General features: G+C 40.5%; 1 protein-coding gene across 1 annotated transcript; it reads right to left on the bottom strand.

Moving 5' to 3' along the window:
* Positions 1-760: 760 nt before the first annotated feature.
* On the bottom strand, positions 761-22,162 carry LOC111150570 (chromosome unknown CXorf58 homolog). Its single transcript, XM_022508056.1, has 9 exons — positions 22,129-22,162; positions 19,566-19,692; positions 18,440-18,539; positions 16,111-16,223; positions 15,575-15,686; positions 9,440-9,571; positions 3,814-4,043; positions 1,470-1,632; positions 761-937 (listed from the first exon to the last, which is right to left on the bottom strand). The coding sequence occupies exons 1-9, from the start codon at positions 22,160-22,162 to the stop codon at positions 761-763; spliced, it is 1,188 nt and encodes a 395-aa protein (XP_022363764.1).
* Positions 22,163-22,570: the final 408 nt, after the last annotated feature.

The following is a 22,570-nucleotide window of genomic DNA, read 5'->3' as shown; positions in this document are numbered from 1 at the left end:
CTTGAAAAACATCTAAATACAACATTGAAACAGATGCGACATTCTGCCCCAGGTCCTTACAATCCTCCATAATGATTAGGTATGCTATATGTCATGCCTCCTGTAATAACAAATTCATAATTATTTTTATTATAATTCAGAATAGGTCAATCAAATAGTGCTCTGTAGAAATAACATGCCAGTTAAAGAAAAAAAGGCACTGGAAGCTGACTCAAGGGTAGCTTTTTATTCTGTGAATTCTAATATTTATGCTAAGCATGGCCTGTTCAGAAGTTTTTAAAAGTAAAGGAAAATCAGAATTGAATAAAAGTTCTAGGGACTAATTTACTCATTTCTTTTTCTTTTTTTAAGATTTTATTTATTTATTTGACAGAGATAGAGAGCACAAGTAGGCAGAGCAGCAGGCGGTGGGAGAGGGAGAAGCAGGCTTCCTGCTGGACCCTGGGATCACGACCTGAGCCAAAGGCAGAACGCTTCACTACTGAGCCACCCAAGGGTCCCCTTACTCATCATTTCTTGAGTAAAAGTGTATCCAGCTAGTTCAAGGGCATCTAATAAAATCATTATTCAGACCAAAATTCTGTCAGTAAAAAATATTAGTACTTGTGGTAATATTAAAATGGCTTAAAAATCAGTTAAAAACACATTTAGTTAAGAGACCATCCTGAAGACTTGTTTTTACTTCATTTTCCTTTAATATGCATATTAGCAAGACAAGCAGATTGTTAAACAATTTGTTTTTCTATCAGTTAGCTATGCACTAACATGACAGAGAACTATTAATATACAAGTCTTGATACCAGGCAAATAATTCCTCTTCCTGTTTTTCCAATTCCTCATCTGGCGTGAGCTCATCAATTCTCACAACGTTAAAAGATGGGGTAGAGAAGATGATCGTCTGTCGCTGCTTTGTACTTCGTGTGTGTGTTTGTGGTTCCTAAGTAGAATTATAAATAAAAGAGGAAAAAAATTTATATTTGGTTTTTACTACTTTCTGTTTTTATATTGACTGTTTACATTCAGCCTTCTCTCAAAACATTTATTGCAGATTTTTAAAAAATTACAAAGCAATACATTTATATGTATTAGTTGTAAATATCCTACCATGTAGAAATATACTGGGGCAGACTTTACACATATTGTTCTTAATAAGCTTTGATAGAAATGACTTTCATTTTGAGAAAAGCACCATATGAGATGTGCTGAATGAACAGTGTCAACATACAGGGACTATTTTTGCTGTTGTTTGTCACCTCATATTGATGTGGACCCAAAACAGCTGGTATTTATCAGGTTAGCCATATTGTTGAAGAATTTTTAAAATATGTGTTACCAAGAGGAACCCAAGTATATACTAAAGGTGTTTTGGCCTTGAACTTGTAGATTAGGAAAACTCTATTTATACAAGTAGAATTACTTACAGTTTGAATAATGTCCAAGACAATGGATTCAGTCCAAGTTCGACTTACCGTCGCCTTGGAAGCATTTTTTTCTTTAGCCATCTTATAAGCTTTTTTCATTTTTTCAACTTTCATTTGAGCTTGCTTGGATCGACGACCCAGATGTTTAATTTGATTCCGCTGTTGGTAGGGCCGATATAAAGGCTTGATAGCTGAAAAGGATGAAGGGCATCTAGAAAGATTTGAATAATAGACAGAAAAAATGTACAAAATAACATTCAAATGTAATGCAAGTTGCAAATTTTATTAAAGCATCTTCTAGCAACTAGATCATGGGCCTCAGTATCTGGAGCAATATTGCATGCAAGTTTTCAGACCAGAGTTATCATTTCTGCTTAAATTATATGGCATAGTTCTTTATTTGCACCCTATGAAGGTGTATAAAACATGGTATCAATTTAAAGTCAGTTTTCTTGGAAAATACCATATAGTAGTCATTTAATTATATATACACACACACACACACACACACACACACACACACACACACACGCACACCATATACTAACACAAAAAAGTGTTAAATTTCATAATGGCTGAAAAAACAAGCTGTTCTTACCAGTGTTGGGATCAGATACAGGTGATGGCACGCCCATAGTCCCCTAGGCCTCACTACTGCAAAGCACATAGGGCCACTTCCAACTGCCAACATCAGCCTCACTCAGCATGACAGCATTCTTATGAAAACAAGAGCCCATGTGCAGGGAAAGTGCCTGAGAATTAATACTTCCCCTCCTAAACAGTCCTTAGCCAATGCCTGATGTACATCAGCATATAAATATCCCAACTCCCTTGCCCCTGCAGGATAACTTGAGTTGCACGTTCTGCAATGGCTTAGACATTCCCAGGAGGGACTAAGCCCCACTTATCCGCAGAGGTAACTTGTTTGCTACCACATGCTGTTTTGGCTACCTACCCCTCCTTCTTTTCCTTTCATCAGTGGTTTTGGGAATCACCTCCCAAATAGACTACTCATATCCAAATATTTGATCTCCTGGGCGATCCCAAACTAACACCACGTTCAAAGAAACTCGTAAGAAAGTACTTTTCCCTCTTTAATTGATTTAGGATTTGGCGACTTCATTTGGCTCTTCAAGTGACTCATTCTTAGATAATCACTAGCAATAGTCCAAATAGCGGGGAACCTAGGGTTATATATGGTGGCAGGGAAAATTACATCATTTATTTGACCTTGGTGGTAATAAGGTTAATTTCTGAATTCAGTGCTTATACAGATAAGTTAGAGAAAATCTATTTCATGATGACAGACTACACCTTACACCAGGCCATCTGTCTGGCAAATGTATAGCCTCGATCATAAAATATATGGGCTAAATTATCTTATTGGGTCAGTACCACTCATCTCTAGCCATGGAAAAAACCCAGTGTGTTTGCCTGACAGTGGGTCACCAGCGTCTTCATGTACTAAAGGAGTATTTTTTCATTTCAAATATGACTCTGTGGAAAGAGACTACCAATAGGTCCTCTTCAATCTGATTATGTCTTCCTTTTTTCTGAAGAAAGAAAGCTTCATTTGTAAATAAGATGGGCTAGGTAGGACTTGTAATGGAAAGAAAAAAGGACTATAATTAGAGCAATCATATTCCGTCCGTATTGTTTCAGATCATAATACCGTCTACTTTGCTACAACATGAGTTTCTATAATGTGAATTGCCTCACATGCTATTGCTAAAGAAGGGAATAATGTCACTGTAATTTATATGCAATTTGTCCTCAGCAAGGGGAGCCAGAATCACAAGAGTAGAATTATAACCTTCAGCAGAAAAGGAAAAGGTCCTCAGCTCTGTGCAGCACAGGCAATGGGAGCCCTTTTGGCTGTATTTATGAAAACAAGAATTAGCACCTGCACCTCGGGCTCTCTCTCCAGAGGGACTCTGCACCCCCAGCCCACCCTTACTCCCCTCCGCCACACTTCCCGCCCTGGTGGTGGGGGGTTGGTTATTGGCTGGCTGCACTGCCTCTCATGTCCACTTAAAAGCCAACCACACTAGCCCAGGGCTCCACTTCCATCTGCACTATCTCTGTGCCCACTATCTGCTCTAATTAAAGAGTTGCCAGCATTTCCACCCTCTTGTTGTACATTTTTTATATTTGCTGTGGTGTCCTCCAGCCATCCTGAGCTGCCTGTCTGGTGGTGTGAGTTATCTCCCCAGGTTCCAACTGTCCTTTCTGTTAGCGCTCTGTTTCCAAACGTGCCTACATTTTGAGCAATCTGTCCCAACCCTATTTTTCCCATATGCCCTATTATCATCTTTCTCGAGCTATTTGGCAGAACGTGAAGGCTTTCAGAAATGCCCCTAGTATTGTGACCCCATTAAAATATCACTTTTACCTAACTTCAGAAACAATCTGTAGCTGGTGCTGACGCATCTCTTCTGTTCCTGGTCTCTGTAATAGATACTTCATTTCTTTTTGTAGACGGTTTGAGATGATTCTAGACTCTGCATAATCAACTATGTCGTATATTATCATGGTCCTGGGGATGTTTTTGAGGTTTAATTTTCGCCAGTAGTTACTTCTGCCACCGGAAGATGCAGGGGTCTCATCTAGGAGACTGGAATACTGTATGGAAAAAACAAGTAAGAATGATCCGTTGTGGGAACCCAGAATGTTTTTAGACACATTTCCCAAGGTCCAAATGCCCATTGTCACTTCATCCAAAAAAACAATCCTTGATCCCATCTCTGAACTTGATCAGCAACTTTCTTCTATGATTCACTCCTGACTACTTGATGTTTTAGTTATCTGTGTACTTAGCTCCCCCACCAGAAGGCACGACCCTTGTCACACAGTATCACGCACATAGTACCACACTCACTAAACCTGTATTTAATGATAAACATATTTTTTCATGTAATGAATAAACATTTTAATGCCAAATACATGATCTGCATACCTGATAGTGCTTGTTCGTAACATGCTCGGGTTGAGAGGACATTTGCACACAACTTTTTAGAAATCATGAGTTTATCTCTGGTACTAAGTGGCAAATTTCACTATTTTCATTTGGAGGATTTGTAGAAATCCCACTTCCATTTATTTTTTTAAGTTAAAACACCAGATTGGGAATGCTAAAATGCAAATATATATGATCGATGCAACCTTTTATAATGTTCATTTAAGAGACAGGAATAGGGCCGGAGGATCTACAACGCTGGGAAACAGGATACCAGCTAGGCATTTAGGGTATCTCTCTCACACACACATGCATATACAAGCAGTCTTTCTTTTGTATCATTTAGGCATGCACAAATTTTTAAAAATATTTTATTTATTTATTTGACAGACAGAGATCACAAGTAGGCAGAGAGGCAGGCAGAGAGAGAGAAGGGGAAGCAGGCTTCTTGCTGAGCAGAGAGCCGGATGTGATGCGGGGCTCGATCCCAGGACCCTGGGATCATGACCTGAGCCGAAGGTAGAGGCTTAATCCACTGAGCCACCCAGGTCCCCCAGGCATGCACAAATTTTAATTACTACCATTTGATTGAATAAGCCCAGTCCTCTAAGAACATCTCAAATTTCAGTTTCCCCAGTGTAACTTAACTGCATAAAGTACAAACATGGCTGATAGCTCTCCCATCCATAGGTCACTACAGAAATAACATATGTGTGGTGATTAGTGACAAATCATGTCGCTTCTTCCCAAGGGGCAACAATCGGTCACTGAGGATTTGTTATTTAGTTCACATACAATCAGCAAAGTATGTAGTTGTGTTGCCTCCTTGTCTCCCAGTGATAAACCCATGTACCACTTTACAAAAAAAAAAAAAAGATAACCAAGAGAATAGGCCAAAAGAGAAACAAAAAGTGCTACTGCTGGAAATGAAATTCAAATCAAATGTAAATGGAGTTCTAGAAGAAATAGGTGACCCAGGGGATACTGACATTGTCTTCATTCAAGAGACTGCGGGTGGGCAGCTAGAGGAATGTGCTGAAGGCGAATTTAGCAGCATAAATGAGGAAAGCGGTTGTGACAAAAAGGATGAAGCTGTTCCAGAGGAAATGACGCTGGAAAAAGCCTCTTCACATTAAAGGAACTTTGAGAGATTTCACAACATTTAAAGCGCAAAGGATAAAATGTTGGTAGGTAATCCGAACTTAGAGTGTGACCATTCACCAAGGCATACTTACTATGTATTGTAAGTCATATGAGAAGAACAAGAAGGAAAGCACTGTTTTAACTACTCCTCAGACACTGTTTTTAAAGCCTTATTTAAAGCTTTATTGAGATTCACAGCCTATAGATTCACCCATATAAAGCATACAACTCAATGGTGTTTATTATATTTACAGTTGGTAAGTTTTTTACAAAGAAATAAAACACTTTTAATCCTCAGTATTTCCAATGTTTTAAATTATAGCATAATAAATTGTTTCTCATTTTCCTACATATTTATAACAGATAGTAGGAGAGTTTTTAAAGTTCTGACAAGATTTTTTTTTGAAAGGCATGGAACAATCATGATTTTTCACATTGATTATTAAATTTGCTATGCATGGTTTCAGCTTACATGGTCATTTTTAAAAACGATTTTATTTTAAAAAAAAATCTCTACACCCAATGTGGGGCTTGAACCCACAACTCTGAGATCATGAGTTGCATGCTCCGACTGAGAAAGCCAGGCACCATGGCAGTCAATTTTTATGGCCCTGCACTACCATGCAAAGTGAAGACTGCCTGTATATTTTACTTGCGGGGAGTGGAGTAGTAAAATGAGTAAACATTTCAGAACCGTCAATGACCTGCTCTGTACTTAGCTATGTGACCTTGGGCAAGTTTTTAAAAATCTTATTAAACTCCATTTTTCTCATCTGTTAAAGAGGGTCACATAATGTACAAACTTGAAGATTAAAGGAGATAATATGCATAAAAAGAGCCAACAAGGGGCTCCTGGATGGCTCAGTCAGTTAAGCAGTTAAGCATCTGCCTTGGAATCAGGTCACGATCCCAGGGTCCTGGGGTTGAGCCCCATGTCAGGCTCCCTGCTCAGCAGGGAGTCTGCTTCTCCCTCTTCCCCTCCACCTGCTTGTGCTCTGTTTCTCTGTCTTTCTCTTTCTCTCAAATAAATAAATAAAATCTCTAAAAAAAGAGGGCCAACAACAGAGCTGTGTCCATAAGGTACTCAAAAAATGTCAACAATCATCATGTTTCTGTCTCCCAACGTGTCTATCTGGGGATTTCTTCCTATGACACCAGTCCTTGGCATAGTCACACTCTGCAAGTATGTGACCCATGTCCTTAGCAAAGATAGTTGGCATCCCCCAGCACTACTTATTTCCTGGTTCAGTTCCCTCATTTTCCAGATTAAGACCCTAAAGGAAAGAAAACACAATTAGGTGTCTCCAAGGCACTGCCTTAATTCCATGTGTCACAATGAAGCAACTGAATGAACAGTTAAAGCCATATATTACCATTATTATGAGCCAGAATTTTGGGATCCCTTGTGTCTTTAGAACTTGTAAAATGGTGGTAATAATAGTCCCTACCTCTTAGGGTTGTTTTAAGAATAAAAGGAGTTGGTCCTACTGAGCATTTACTGTTATTATTAATCAGGTATCTAGTTTAAAGTTTCCTGACTTAGTACTGCTGTCCAACTCGTTATGTAAACCAGGAACCCAGGAGCCATGCCGGACACCTCTCCTTAATTTGCCTCCCTGTCTGTCACCAAGGCCCACTGCTTTTTACTGTCTACTTATCTCTTGCCTCTCCAGCCTCACAGCCCTCAGTCAAGATACCAGCATCTCTCCTGAAATACAGCAGGGACATCCAAGCTAGGAGAAGGCTCTTGCTGTCCTCCAATCCATTCCCTACACCACAGTCAGATGGATCTCTTCACTCATTAGATTAGATCATCTCATTTCTTAACCCATTAAGAAGCACCAGCTTCTACTTGCGTATAGGATCAAGAAAAAGAAAAACACCTTGCTTTGGTCAAAAGGCCTGCCTGATGCTCTCTTACCAGCCCTCCAGGCTTCCTAAATACCAACTCTCTGCTCCCTCTTCTCCACCCCCACAGATCTGCTTTTGGGCCCTGCAGTTCCTCCTGCCACTGAGCCTCGGCATGGGGCGCAACACCTGCTCAGCCCCAGACTGACGGGTGACACATTGTTGATTGCCTGCCCATCAACCATTTCCCACTTCTCCCTTGCCTCCAGAGCCCGGAATTTTTTTTTTTTAAGTATGGAACAGCAGTCTGTTCCAGGAAGGAGGGCCCCAGCATGTGAATCATGATGGTTCTAAGTCACTCATGGAAAATGATCCCATTTTCCTTTATTAATGATTAGGTTAGGGGGAGTTAGGTGATCTAGTTCTGACCAATGGGACCTGAGGGGAAATCTGTTGGGGGCTTCTGGCAAAGATTTTTCTTTTTTTTCTTTTTAAAGATTTTATTTATTTATTTGACAGACAGAGATCACAAGTAGGCAGAGAGAGAGGAGGAAGCAGGCTCCCCGCGGAGCAGAGAGCCCGATGCAGGGCTTGATCCCAGGACTCTGGGATCATGACCTGAGCCGAAGGCAGAGGCTTTAACCCACTGAGCCACCCAGGCGCCCCTCTTTTTTCTTTTTTTAAGGTAGGCTCCACACCCAGCATGGATCCTAACACAGGGCTTGAACTCAGGATCCTGAGATCAAGACCTGAGCTGAGATCAAGAGTTGGATGCTTAACCAACTGAGCCACCCAAGCACCCCCAAAGATTTTTCTTCTTGCGATAAGAAGGAAAATGATGCTTCAGAGTCCCCTTGTTCCTGCCTTTGAAGGAAGCTGAGAAGGTGATAGTCACCTTGTTACCATGTGAAGGAAGCCAAGAACACCGGAGAGAAGCTGACCCAGAACCCTGATGTCCTCGAGCTGCTGCATTAGCTAGCCCAGGACCCACCTATCTGTGGACTTCTGACATGGAACTATAAATGTCCTTTGTTGTTTAAGCCTCTTGTGGTTGAGAATATTCTGTCACTTGTAGCACAAAACACCCAAATAATAATCCAAATATTAATAGAAGCCTTCCTTGCTAGGTCAAATCTCCATCAGGCACTCTCTCTCTCTCTTTTTTTTTTTCTTTTAGATTTTATTTATCTATTTGACAGACAGAGATCACAAGTAGGCAGAGAGGCAGACAGAGAGAGAGAGGAGGAAGCAGGCTCCCCGCTGAGCAGAGAGCCCGATGTGGGGCTCAATCCCAGGACCCCGGGATCATGACCCGAGCCGAAGGCAGAGGCTTTAACCCACTGAGCCACCCAGGCGCCCCTCCATCAGGCACTCTCTTAGGACCACGTACTTGAAATCACATAATATAAAATTCATCATTTTAGCCATTTTAAAAGTAGCACTACGATCTAATTCTAAAACCTCTCCATCACCCCCCAAAAAAGGGCCACATTCATTAGCTATCACTCCCTAGGTGTAAAAAGCCAAATATTACATGATTCCATTAATACAGACTATCCAGAATAAATAAAATTCAGGGAGACAGAAAGCAGATTAGTAGTTGATAGGGGCTGGAGTGCTGGAGGAATGGGGAATGACAGCTTAATAGATGTGAGGTTTCCTTTTGGGGTGACAAAAACGTTCTGGAACTAGATAGTGGTAGTGTTTGCACAACATTGCAAATGTACTTAATGTCACTGAATTGTACCCTTTAAAATGGTAAGTTTTATATTGTGCATATTTTTCTACTGGGGAAAAAATGAATGGACCTTTCTTTTTGGAGGACAAGGTCAGAAGGCTTTTTTAAAGATTATTTATTTTTAAAAAGATTTATTTGAGAGATAGAGAGAAAGTGAGCATGAGTGGTGTGGGGCAGAGGGAGAGGGAGAAGCCAGACATGGGGCTCGATCCCAGAACTCTGAGATCGTGACCTGAGCTGAAGGCAACTGCTTAACCGACTGAGCCACCCAGATGCCCCAAGAAGGGTTTTTTTTTTTTAATTGTTTCTAATATCTAAATCTCGGTTCCTTACTTGCATGTAATCTTTCAGGGTGACAATATCTATTTCATCAGTTATTTTGAATTTCTGGAAACGATGTTCATCTTCCATAATTTGATGGTAAAACTTCTTTTTCCCCATCATTTTGCAAGCATCAGCCACTCCCTATAAAGAGAATAGAAAATACACCTTTAAACAGTAGTATAATAGCAACAATTATCAGTACACATTTTACACATTTCTTCTTCTTCTTCTTCTTCTTCTTCTTTTTAATATGTGTGACTCTTTTTTTTTCTTTATTTATATGACAGACGGAGATCACAAGCAGGCAGAGAGGCAGGCAGAGAGAGAGGAGGAAGCAGGCTCCCTGCTGAGCAGAGAGCCCGATGTGGGGCTCGATCCCAGGACCCTGGGATCATGACCCGAGCTGAAGGCAGAGGCTTTAACCCACTGAGCCACCCAGGCGCCCCTACACATTTCTTCCGACAAATACATCAAATATTGTTCCTTTTTTCTAGCAGCTTGCTATTCAATAAAAACACTGTATTTACAAAGAAAAGATTGTATAGGAGTTTTTAAGCCATTAAAAATGTTTCCATAACCATATCTACATAGTTTTAAAATGTAGCTGGAGGAGTAGTTGAGTCCACAACTCTCAGAGAAACACAGTGTTTTTAAAAAATCTGTTTTTTCCCTATTAAAAAACATTCTTTTCCCTTAACAAAAAAAAATCTGTAGCATTATTCGTGCTGTCAAGGCAGAGAAAACTTCCTTGGTTATTAAATAGGTTGCCCTAGGAACTGCAGCGAAAGGTGTTACTAAGGCCAGCTCTCTTGTGTGTTAGTTAATACCTCACCCCCAAATGGAAACTGTACATTTCAAATTGCTTAGACCTCCCTCTCCTGCAGACTTCATTCTCTGTGGCCAGAGTAGCAAATCATTTTTTTTTTCCTCTCTGAGATGTTGGCATTTTGTACCCAAGGACAGCATCTGAGAGGACAGAGGTAGAAGAATGCTAGAAAATGCGGAAGCCCAGATCTCGTCTAGTCCTGTTTATACCATACCCTTCCACATACGCCCATCCTTTGCTAAGAGCTATACATAGACTGTGTGACTTAAGTACTCCCCACCCTTGTTCCCACCCCCCATAAGTATGTGCTGACTCTTCTAACACATATTTATATTACATATCTGTGCTTCTGGCCGCAAAGCATATGCTTACGAGAAGGGAGACTGGTGTAGATGAAAATTCAAATATCTTTGGATTCCAGATCAGTTTCTTTTTCCTTTGTATCTCCGAATGTGTATTTGTGAAAGCATGGGAACTCCGGGTTATAATGCTGATATGAGGCCGCTTGAGACGAGATCGAAATTTGGAATGTGTTCTTTTTACTTAACACACAATACAACAATGAGCCTGAATGTACTTTCCATTTCAATCTTCACTTTTGTTATTGAGAATATTCCTTTTTTATTTTTCTAATTCCAAAGCTTTGAACACAGACACACATGGAAAATGAAAGAATATTCAAGGGTTGTAGTTTTATTCCTAATGCACTACATTGAAGGGACAGAAACAGTTTACGTGGTGACCCTTCCTTTAGGCAAATCGTCTTTGTTTTCCATTTCATTAGTTTCTTTATATACTACGCATCTAAACAAAAGGCAGTATTGGCGCGTGTCACCATCATGTTTTGTGCAATTAATTTCCTGTGGGCTCTCATTAGCCATCCTCACAGTAACACTAAAGGTAAAAGCAAATAAACTGTACAGTGAACACATCTGAAAGCTGTATAATTTCTGCTTTGAGAAGTTCTTTAGCTATAACTGTATTTTACTTTAGCTCAAGTTACTCAGGAGGGGTATTTCTTGTCAATCCCTCCCCACTCTACTCCACTCAGCCACCACCCACAACTCTCCAAGCCCCAGTTTCCTTATTTGTACAGTGCCTCAGCTGTGTGGCTCAGCTGTGTCAGGCCCATCCCAGGATCCAGCCAAAACAACCCTATGCCTGGCAGCACAGGGCAGGCTCGCTGCCCGCTTGTGACAGGGGCTTGAAAAAAAGTTCGCCGTCCAATGGCCAGGATGTTCTTTCTCTGGCATCTGCCGGGTATGGCCAGCTTCAGGAAAGTGCTTCTGGGTCGGAAGGGCTGGGAAAGGAGAGCCCAGCCCCAGGTGAAAGGGAAGGGCAGAAACTAGGCAAGGGGCCCAGGACAGCAGCCAATCAGACTAGGATTCGAGAAGCGGATTCCATTCTTAGTGGGTGACTCCAAAGGTCAAAGGGGGGCATCTCTAAACTTGACACCTCCCCTGATACCAGGCATCAGTGTGGCCCAGAAGCCCCCACAGGCCTGCAGCTCTGCGCTGGCCCAGATCCGTACCTGTGCTTGGGAAGTTAACTCTAGTATCTCAAGTCACTTCCTCAGCCAGCTGGAAAATTCTCACTCATGGAGGTGGCAATAACTCGTACCCCGCACGGGCACAGAGTGTCCCAGTTTGGAACAGTTTAATTATATACAGGCTCCAAATTAATGAAACCACCACAACGGCTAGGGCTGTTTCAACCTCCACAGGTGCACGGGGCAACAGACAGAGAAGTAGTCAAGCCTCGGTTCTGCCCCTGACAAGCCTCTCCGAGGTCCGGCTTCCTTGCAGGCAAGATGGGAACAACATGCACCTCACCAGAGTGATCAGGGGGACTGTAGAAGACCACTTGCTTAGCAGGCTTCCTGACTCGAGCGTGGTTAAGAGCACAGGCTCTGGAGTCAGGATCACTGGGTCTTGTTATCGGTTCCTTCCCTTTCTAGCTGTGAGACCTCAGGCAAGTTACTTAGTCTTTTAAAACGGAAGATAACCACAGAATCTACATTCTAGAGTTTAGGAGAATTAAATGATAATCCACACAAAATGTTTAGCACAGTACTTGATAGTGCTTAATAAGGGCAGCTATTAATAATAATGTTTTTTTCTTTTTACATAAATGCCCAATCCTCAAAAAGAAGACGGGTCTTCAATTGGACGTTAATGTTTCAGAACTGTCCATTACCCAGAGGCATTCCAGGCTGCGGTGTCTGTGCATTCGGAGGGTGGGGGGAACCTTTAGGACAGTGCTTGTCAAACTATATTGTGCCTAGGATTGTCTGGGGGTCTTGTTAAAATGCAAGTGCTAACTCAGTGGGTCTGGGGTGGGGCCTGATAGTCTGCATTTCTAGTAAGTTCCGGGTGATGCCAGTGCTGTGGGTCTGTAGACCACACTCTGAGTAGCAAGGCTTTAGAATATTCTAAATATAGTTGGAGGATGAACTATAGTGACAATCCTCTGTAAATAAGCATTGCTCTGAAAATAGATCATCGAAGTAGGTAACTGAAATGAGATCTCTCTTTTGTAAACATGGCTATCCAACTGTTGTAGCACCATTTGAACTGACTTGGCACATCTGATGAGAATCAATTGATCATCTATGAGTGGGTGTATTTCTGAATTCCCTATTCTATCTCATTGATTTACATGCCTGTCATTAAGCCATCACAACACTGTCAGGATCACCGCAGATTTTTAAGTCTTGAAGTCAGATAATGGAAATCTTTGTTCTTCTCTAAAGTGGTTTAAGCCATTCTATGTTCTTTCACCTGTTTTTACTATGTGTGTGTGTGTGGTGTATGTGTTTGTGTGTGTAAGTACATGAGAAATACCATCGGGAAATGATAAGGAAATGAAACAAGAAATGGAAGTAAGACCCAGGGAAAAGACAGAACAACAACAAAACTGTGAAACTCCCCTTCTTCATAAGTGAACTTAAATTACTCTCCTTCTTCGTAACTGAACTGAAACTGACTTATTTATTTCATACTAAGAAATAAGTTGGGGCTCCCGGCTGACTCAGTCGGTAGAGTGTGAGACTCCTGATCTTGGGGTTGTGGGTTCACACCCAGGATGGGTGTAGAGATTACTTAAAAAAATAAAATCTTTAAAAAAACAAAAGAAGTGAACTTAGGAAAGTTGGATCAGTTTGCTCAACACACAATTTCTACATTCAAAGGGCTAGTGTAAACTCATAGTGAGAAAAATTCTACTTCTGCAGGTTTTCTATCAACCATGAATCCAAGTGTTTGTTATGAAGCTGAAAAAGGAATCCTAATCTGTTCTTTCATGTTCTGATCACTTAAATCCTCTTAGAATGTTTAGTGAAAAACTCAAACTAGTGTTATCCCATTTTTATAATAAGAACAAAAGTTTTTAAAAAATATATTTGTGTGAGCATTTTTATGGGCAAAAAAAAAAAAAAAACAACACTGAAGGATGCACAGTAAACAATTAACGGTGATCACTCCAGGCGAGCAAAAGTCCCAGCACAGAGAAGAAAGGCACGAGGCATAGTTTCCTTTTTTAAAAATCTCTGTGCTATTTCCTTTTTCCCCCAACAGTTACTTTGAAATTTAAAAAAATGAAAGTTGTTATACAGCATTTTAACGAGTTTTAATGTACACACAGTCCTTTCCAGCCACAGCCTCTAAGTTTCTCATTTGCTCCGGCCTGCGGACCACCAGGAGCAGACCCGGGAGAATTTCTGTTCCTGGAAAAGTCTAATTATGCAACCTCAGAGAAGCAACAGTTGATGATATTTTATAGAGACAAAAAGCTTATTCTGTACTTAAGTGTGGCATGAATTTGTTCCTTAAGTGTAGGATAAATATCAACTTTTGTATGTGAAGTCATTTTATATAAATGGACAAATACTAATGTTTCTGGAACACCATATTACATCTGCAAACACATAGTCCGTTTGATATATTCTGAAACTGAATGAAATGTTCTCTGATGTTGCCTGAGAACAGAGAAAAGCAGTCTCTTTTTCTTTTCTAATATTTTTCAGAGTATAAATGCAGTACATCTTGGATCTGCTCAGATTCTATCCTGAACATGTGCCATTATTGATGATTTCAGATGGGCCATACTTTTCATGTAAAATATCTCCAGAAGGCTACAGGAAAATAACCTTTGATGTAGGATTTATAAAAGGCTAAGTATGAGAATGTGCACATGTTTTTCTCAATCATGGTCATGTTTAAGGGCCACAGGAGTAAAACCTTCACTGTAGTAGCACTGCAGATCCTTGTTATTAAAAGTGGGGTCCATGGACCAGCAGTAGCGGCAGCACCCGGGAACTGGTTAGAAAGGCAGAATCTCATCCCCCTTCCCAGATCTAATGAATCGGAAGCTACATTTTAACAAAATTCTCAGGTGATTCCTCTGCTGTAGACACAATTATGGTAAATATTCATGAAACTTAAAAGCATGAGAACTCATATAAAGAAGGATAAATATTTTGAAGGTTCATTTTCAATAAATAGTCCGGGACACTTTTTTTCTAAATATGCTACCAGAATCAAAGAAACCATGATAAAATGTTATTAAAATAAAATTGCATCAAATGTTCTGCATAACGTAAAAGCCCTGACGAATGGGCCACTTTAGTCCCTTATTAACAAACCAAAATTTTATTTTTTTCTTTTCTTTTAATTTAAATTCATTTAGCCAACATACAGAACATTGTCGGTTGCAGATGTAGAGGTCAGTAATTCATCAGCTGCACGCAACACCCAGTGCTCATCACATCACTTGCCCTCCTAATGCCCATCACCGAGTTACCCCCCCCACCTCCCCTCTATCAACCCTCAGTTCCTTTCCCACAGTTAAGAGTCTCTCGGGAACAAACCAAACTTTAATACAAAGAAAAGTGATGAGTATTTTTAAGGGCCTCTAAAAGTCATTCATTCCAAATATTTTTTTAGCTAATAAACAGAGACACCCTGAAACATGATGATTAAAAAAATACTACCTGGCTGCTGGGCTGTTTAATGGTGAAATCACTTAGTCTGTACACTTTGAATGCGATTCAGATACTGCACAGATATTAAGAATTGAAAGTAACATAAAACGGGGGCACCTGAGTGGCTCAGTGGGTTAAGCATCTGCCTTTGGCTCAGGTCACGATCCCAGGGTCCTGGGATTGAGTCCTGCACTGAGGAATCCCTGCTCGGTGGGGAATCTGCTTCTCCCTCTCCTTCCCGCTCATGCTCTCTGTCGCTATCTCTGTCTCTCTCAAATAAAAAACAAAAATCTTAAAAAAAATAAAAGAACATAAAATATACATCATGAAACATCACCTCATTTGATGGTTTAAATAATTTTTTTCCGCTGAAGTACTTGTAACCATGGCCTTCATTATGAAGAAAAATTTTAAATACGATGAAAGGTGGAAACGTTTCACCACTAAACCTGAAATAAAGACCAAAAATTAGTGACTGGGCATCAGACTTGGGACTTAGTTACTTCTCTTCCTATACTTAAGATAGTTCTCATGGTTTCCTGCATGCAGGGTAAAGGCTATGCCAGAGCACGGAAAGAATGAGCAGTGGCATGGATTCCCAAGATGAAAGAGTCGTACTGGAGTGTGTGCGCTCACCATTGTTCTCATTCACGTGTCAGACTGGACCCATCATGGGAGAGGAGCCACATCTCAAGGCACCTTCTGGTCCAAGAGTCATGCCTCAGTTTTCCTCACATAACAAACGTGAATAAGAACGACACATTTACTCTGTGATTATACCCTGAAAACTTATGAGGACTTGAGAAAAGAAGCTTCTAAGGTTTCCTCATTTTAACAAGGGCTTCTGGGAATAAATGAGCATAGAAATATTACCTGAATCTAACTTTACACTTCATGCTAGGATCTTTCAGAAGCTCAGCCTCTAAGGGGCTCACTTTCTTCAGGATTTGATGTGTCACACAACATTCCTGAAATAGATGATGATACTATAAATGGACAATGGTACCCTGCCCAGATGTAATTTACTGAGAATAACAGAAGTGGCATGGTAAAGTGAACAGGACACCAGACTCGGAGTCCTGAAGACCTGGGTTCTAGTCCTGGCTCCTCCATTTATTAACTGTGCAACCTTGAGTCAGTTACTTCATCCTTTTAGACACCAAGGTGGAGTAGGTGTCCCTCTTTGACGTCCCAGGCACTGTTCGTTCCCTATGACAACACTTTTCACCATGTATTGTAATTAACTATGAACTAATCTGTGTCTTCTACTAGACTGTAAGCTGTGTGAAGGTACTGATTGTGTTTTTCTTCTTCTCCATGTATTTCCTAGTATTTAGTACAGTCCCTGGAACACAGCAGGTGCTGAGCAAGTATGTGATGTTGAATGAATGGTCCCTGTAAAATGAGGAAGATGTTAGTAATGTTACTAGCTTTTAAGCTCCTGTTATATACCACATACTCTGTTACATGCCTTATAGACATAACCTCATTTAATGCTTACAACTCAGCAATATTATTCAAATATTCTCATTCCCATCTTTCCAATGAGCAGGCTGAGACCTTGGGAGTGTCTGTTAACTTATTCAAAGGCATACAGGTAGTAAATGGACAAGCCGGGAGGCAAACATAGATCTATTTGTCTAAAGTCCCCACGCCACCCCCCGACATGACCCCGCCAACCTTTCTGCCTATGACAATCACATAAAAAAGCACACCAAAGGGATTTTAAAATGACAAAGCATTATTAATATCAGGTAGGAACTTGAAGTTTTAGGATAACAGATTTCTTTTAAAAAGAATTAATTTCCTTTTTTCTGCTACTGTAGGCATCTACAGTTACAACAAAACCAGTTTAATGATAACAAAATACAAGTTCCATATGTGAAGACGACCATGGGTTATGGACCTGAAATGTCACCTGTTTACCTGAGTGGGTTTTCTCTGAGGTATTCTGCTTTTCCTGGCATCAGAAAAGGGTCTGTGGGTCAGATGATGAAGAAGTGTACAAACTGCTCAGACTTCATGATTTTTTTCAGAGCTGCTAAGATTCCCTTAAAGTGGCTATTATTAAACTATTATAATTGTGTGATTTTTTAAAAAGATTTTATTTATTTATTTGACAGACAGATCACAAGTAGGCAGAGAGGCAGGCAGAGAGAGAGAGAGAGAGAAGCAGGCTCCCCGCTGAGCAGAGAGCTGTATGTGGGGCTCAATCCCAGGACCCTGGGATCGTGACCGGAGCTGAAGGCAGAGGCCTTAACCCACTGAGCCACCCAGGCGCCCCTCATGTGTGATTCTTATCAGAATACTTGGTATTATGTGATGGAAACTTTACATACTCTTCTAGCATTGCCAGAGTTGTTTTTTGGTCAGGGGGAAGGAGGTAGATACGCACCTTAGGGTTTGTTTTTTGTTTTTTTTGTTTTTTTTTTTTTACTTAAATGAGACCATATTATTCATACTGTTCTGTACTTGCCTTTTTCATTAATGAGCTTTCTTAGCTATCTTTGTATTGCAGAATCACATACAAGGCTGCAAGGTTTAACACCATGAAAGCACCAACAGCATCCCATTGGTGGACGTTACATGGCTTATTTCTTTCCTGTTACAAACAATACTTCAATGAAATTGTACATATATTGTATAATGGATTCCTAGAAGTGAAACCAGTGGGTGGAAGAAGGTAAGGGCACTTTTATTCCAGAAATTTTTCTTATTGGATGATTGATGTTTCACATCTTCACATAAGAAATTGAATTTTTTAAAAACATGATTTTGGTTTCAGAAAAAGAAATAACAGTCACCCATGTTATTTACAAATAAATCCAGAAATATTCACTTAGGGCTAACCAAAGAAGTAATCCCAGAACCTCATGCATTACTTTAAATTCAAATAGAAGAGTTGAAAAAGGTTATATAGGGGTGCCTGGGTGGCTCAGTGGGTTAAAGCCTCTGCCTTCCGCTCAGGTCATGATCTCGGGGTCCTGGGATCGAGCCCCACGTTGGGCTCTCTGCTCAGCGGGGAGCCTGCTTCCTCCTCTCTCTCTGCCTGCCTCTCTGCCTACTTGTGATCTCTGTCTGTCAAATAAATAAATAAATAAAATCTTAAAAAAAAGAGGTTATGTATTCTATCTTTACTTAACAGACCTCTTAGCTTATAAGTAATTAGATCTGTCAGAGAAAACAAAAAGCAAAAACATACCACTGCACAAAGTGCGTGCTTTAAGAGTCGAAATATTGTTTTGTCCATATAAGATAACCAAGCTCTCTGTATCCTTTGAGCTGAAATATCTTTCACAGCTCTGAGAAGAAAAACAAGAGGTTAAGATTAGTGAAGTAGTTTTCATTTTCCTAAAATCTTGGGGAACTCTACATTTCTGCTTCTACCACCTGCACTCTCCTGTCCACTACCCTAAGACTGACCTAATGAGGAACACTGGGATGTGGTTATTGGAACTGGTCATTTGCAGAATCCAGTCAAATGAGGATATAAGATATTTGAGAAGATTTCCCTTGGGATTAAAGAAAAAAAGGCCTGGCTAAAACTTTATCAGCAAAAGACATATATAACTAAAAATGTAAGAAGAGACAAATTTGCTTTCTAAAAACATCCATGACCTAAAATGATTCCATTATAGTTAGTTCTTAAGAACACTGTCCAACTAGTCCAAGTGCTATGAAAATAGAATGTAGAATACTCAAAAGTTACAGTAGGTCCAATTCTTTTCTGGGAACAGACAACCAGGCCCTAAAAAAAGAAACTCCTTTCTCTGATCTTTGCTTGAAACAGGCTCATCCCAGTCAGGTCAGAGAATGATCTCACTTTGGATCACATCTCAGCACTAGGAGATCATAGGGATCACCCTCTCCAAAACCACCCAGACCCGTTCTTACCCCTCACAGGGCTACATGTGAAGAGAGGCAGAATAATGTCACCATTGGTTGGCAAAATGCAAACTCCAAGATGTAGAGTAGAAAAGGCCTGATGTATGGAAACAAAGCTTTAAATCCTGGCTGATGCCATTTATTAGCTGTTTAACCTCATGCAAATCACTTACCTTCTCCCAGTTGCTGCTTCCTCACTTATAAAATATAATAATAAGACTGCTTCACAGAGTTGTCAGAATCAGAGAAAGTGTGTTAACACGCTTTGCAAATTATGAAATACTATAATTATAATAATTACTATTCAATTCAAAAGTAATTTTAAAACACACAAAAAAATCTCTAATTTACAAAACAAGAAGTGTTTGATGTTAGCTGGGTAAATACGGTATGGAAACTGACCAGTTGTGGCAAACGATAAAGGGTGAAAGATGGCTACTTACTCTTGTATTGCCCTTCTCCTTCCAATATTGGACAAATACATTCTGTAGTCTTTTCCTGAGTGAGGTTTATCTGATTTTCGAACTGATGCCTTTGAAGAGCGCTTCATTTTCCTTGCGATGAAGGGCTCTGAAAGTACATCGGTTTAGCGTTTGAGGTCATAATCTTTTTGCTGCACTGTTTAGACAAGACTCAAGTGCCGTATGATTTTTTTTCAAGTGCCATATGATTATTGAGCTAATTCCAGAACGCTTTATAAAGGAAGGTATCATGGATCTCTTAATGTTGCTTACAGCTTACATGCCTTAGGTGCAAAAAATATTCTGAGGGACATGGAAAAGAAAAGTGCATCTGTCCATAGCCTTCTAACTGGTCCCCCAGTCTCCAGTCTCTGTATCCTTCTGGTCCTCCTCCACACCACAGCTCAAGTTAATTCTATAGCACAATAATCCAGCTATCTGACCGCCCAGCATAAAATCTTTCAGGGACACTTTATTTCCTCCACACTGAAGTCCAGACTCCTTCGAATGGTATTCCAGACTTTTTTTCAATCTACAGTCCACTCTCTCTCTTTCAAATATCAAAATACCACCGTTCACCAGCATTCCTCTCTAGACTCCATGAGAACAACAACTTCTCATGAAAATCAGCCCTTGTTTTTCAACTCTGTGCCATTGATCATGCCATTTCTCCTTCCTGGAGTGACTTCCCTACTGCCAGCAAACATCAATTCATCTTTCAAGACCCCAGCTAATTGATGCCTCTTCTCTGAAGTTTTCCACCCTCTCTTTTTCATACAACTCTTCACCCTGTCTCCAAGGTCCAATAATAATGGTTTTTCTTTCACAGTACTTCTCATATTATGTCATGATGTATTTTCTTGGCTGTCACCCCACCAAGCTCATTGAGGGCCGGAGGCATCTTGCTAACTATGGAATCCTCCATCACTAGCAAGAGTGGAAAATTTTTATATGCTTGTCTAAGAACTTTCTGTCCTGGTTTTATCATGGAATAGTCGTGAGACTTTGGGCAAGTTCTTTAACCTCTTGGTACCCCAGTTCTCTCTGTGGTAAAGTGAGAGGGTGTGTACTAAATGAACCGATTCCACCTTTGGTTTTCTATCCTTTGATGCATTACTCCGATTTGGATATGGTTCAAAATTCTTAGTCACTGCTTAGTCTCATCTACTAAAGCAGGGGCTCTTCCTTTTCTTCTGGTGCCATGGATCCCTATGGACAGATTCCCAAGAATTACGTTTTTAAATGCATAACATAAAACACATAGGGGTCACAAAGGACTCTATATTGAAATCTCTGTCAAAATATTTTCAAAAACAAAACTACAGGAATCTGTCCTCTTTAGGCATTATATAAAATGAGTGCTCTAATAACTACTGTACTTTTGAACTGGTAATGAGCAGAAATGCTATGTCAGGAGGTGTGCCATGACTGTGACACTATATGAAAATATTTGTGCTTTCTACTGGTGACAAAGTCCCAGGTATCGCTGAGACTACTGTGCTTTGTTGCTTACACTATAAGTGAAAGAAATATTAAAGTTCAGTTAGAGATGATTGAAAATAAAGTAATTTTTTCCCCATCTAAGTTCATATAACCCTTGAATTAAGAACTCCTGCCCTGGGGCGCCTGGGTGGCTCAGTCAGGTTGAGCATCCAACTCTTGCTTCCAGCTCAGGTCATGATCTCTTGGGTCGTGGGATCAACCAGGAGTCTGCTTGAAAATTCTCTCCTTCTGCCCCCAGCCCTGCTCTCTCTCTCTCTTTCAAATAAATAAATCTTAAAAAAAAAAAAAGATGTAAGAGCTCCTGCCCTAATTTATCACTATACTTCACACTTTTACATACGTGTAACATTCCATTACAAAGGCAGAGCCTTCAGAGTTTTATATTTGTCCTTGGGGATAGGGATGGGGATGGCTTGGAACATAAAATTCTCTTGAGAAACAGAAAAGCAGCCTTTAGCATCTGGGAGTTGGCCTGGCACTCACAGCTGGGCTTTGGTACCATCCTGGCTTCCTAACAACACTCAAACCAGAGCAAAGCCTGGCTTCTTTGAATTCACCCCCAAATCAACCAACCAAAGTCCAAATCTTTTTTTTTTTTTTCAAGTAGGCTGAACGCCCAGCATGGAGCTCAATGGGGGTCTTGAACTCAAGACCCTAAGATCAAAACCTGAGCTGAGATTAAGAGCCGGATGCTTAACTCACCGTGCCACCCCAGGGGCTCCAGCCCAAATCTTACAATAAATCTATCTCCCTCCCTCGCTGAGATGCCCCGCTGTGCCATGTTGTGTGTTTTCCTCGCAGCAATGAGGGATAATAAACCCAACTGTTCACCTACAGATGTGTTCCTAGTGGTCTTTGGCTGAAGGGCAGTGATGCGGCCTCACACAAGCCTCCCTAATCTTTTGGATGCCCGCCTGAATGAATTTACACTTTCTATGAGGTGAGGACGTGTGATACAGATCGAAATATGAACCCCCTCCCCCCACTATGAGACAGTATAACAATTATTTAGGCGACATCACAGGCTTTAAAGGCAGACTACCTAGGTTTGGATTCTGGGTTCCCACTTTTTCCATGTGGCCTCGTACAAATTACTTCTCCGTGCCTCAGTTTCCTCATCTATTAGATTGGGAATAATAATCGGTACTCACCTACCTGGGTTGTTAGAAAGATTAGATGAATATGAGTAAGGAGTTTAGATCAGAGCTGAGCACATAGTAAACATTGTGTTAGTGTTTTGGTATTCTTGTTAATTAGATCATTATTCTCATTACTACCTTTTCTAGTAGTATTACGGGACATTTCACTCCCAGAGAGGGGTATATGCTTAAGGATTTTAAAGGGGAAAAAAAAGTCAGGGCCTTTCGAGACTAAAGGATATGGCAAACTAGATTAAATTTAAAACCTTAGGAACTTCCAGCCCACGGAAAAAATAAATCTGAAAACCTTTTGTGAGATAATTCCAGGCCCCAGAGGTCAGCAGC

Source organism: Enhydra lutris, unplaced genomic scaffold, assembly GCF_002288905.1.
Source record: "Enhydra lutris kenyoni isolate GAN:26980312 unplaced genomic scaffold, ASM228890v2 scaffoldscaffold23, whole genome shotgun sequence".
NCBI classification, from domain to species: Eukaryota; Metazoa; Chordata; class Mammalia; order Carnivora; family Mustelidae; genus Enhydra; species Enhydra lutris.
This window is presented reverse-complemented; position numbering and strand designations above follow the sequence as displayed.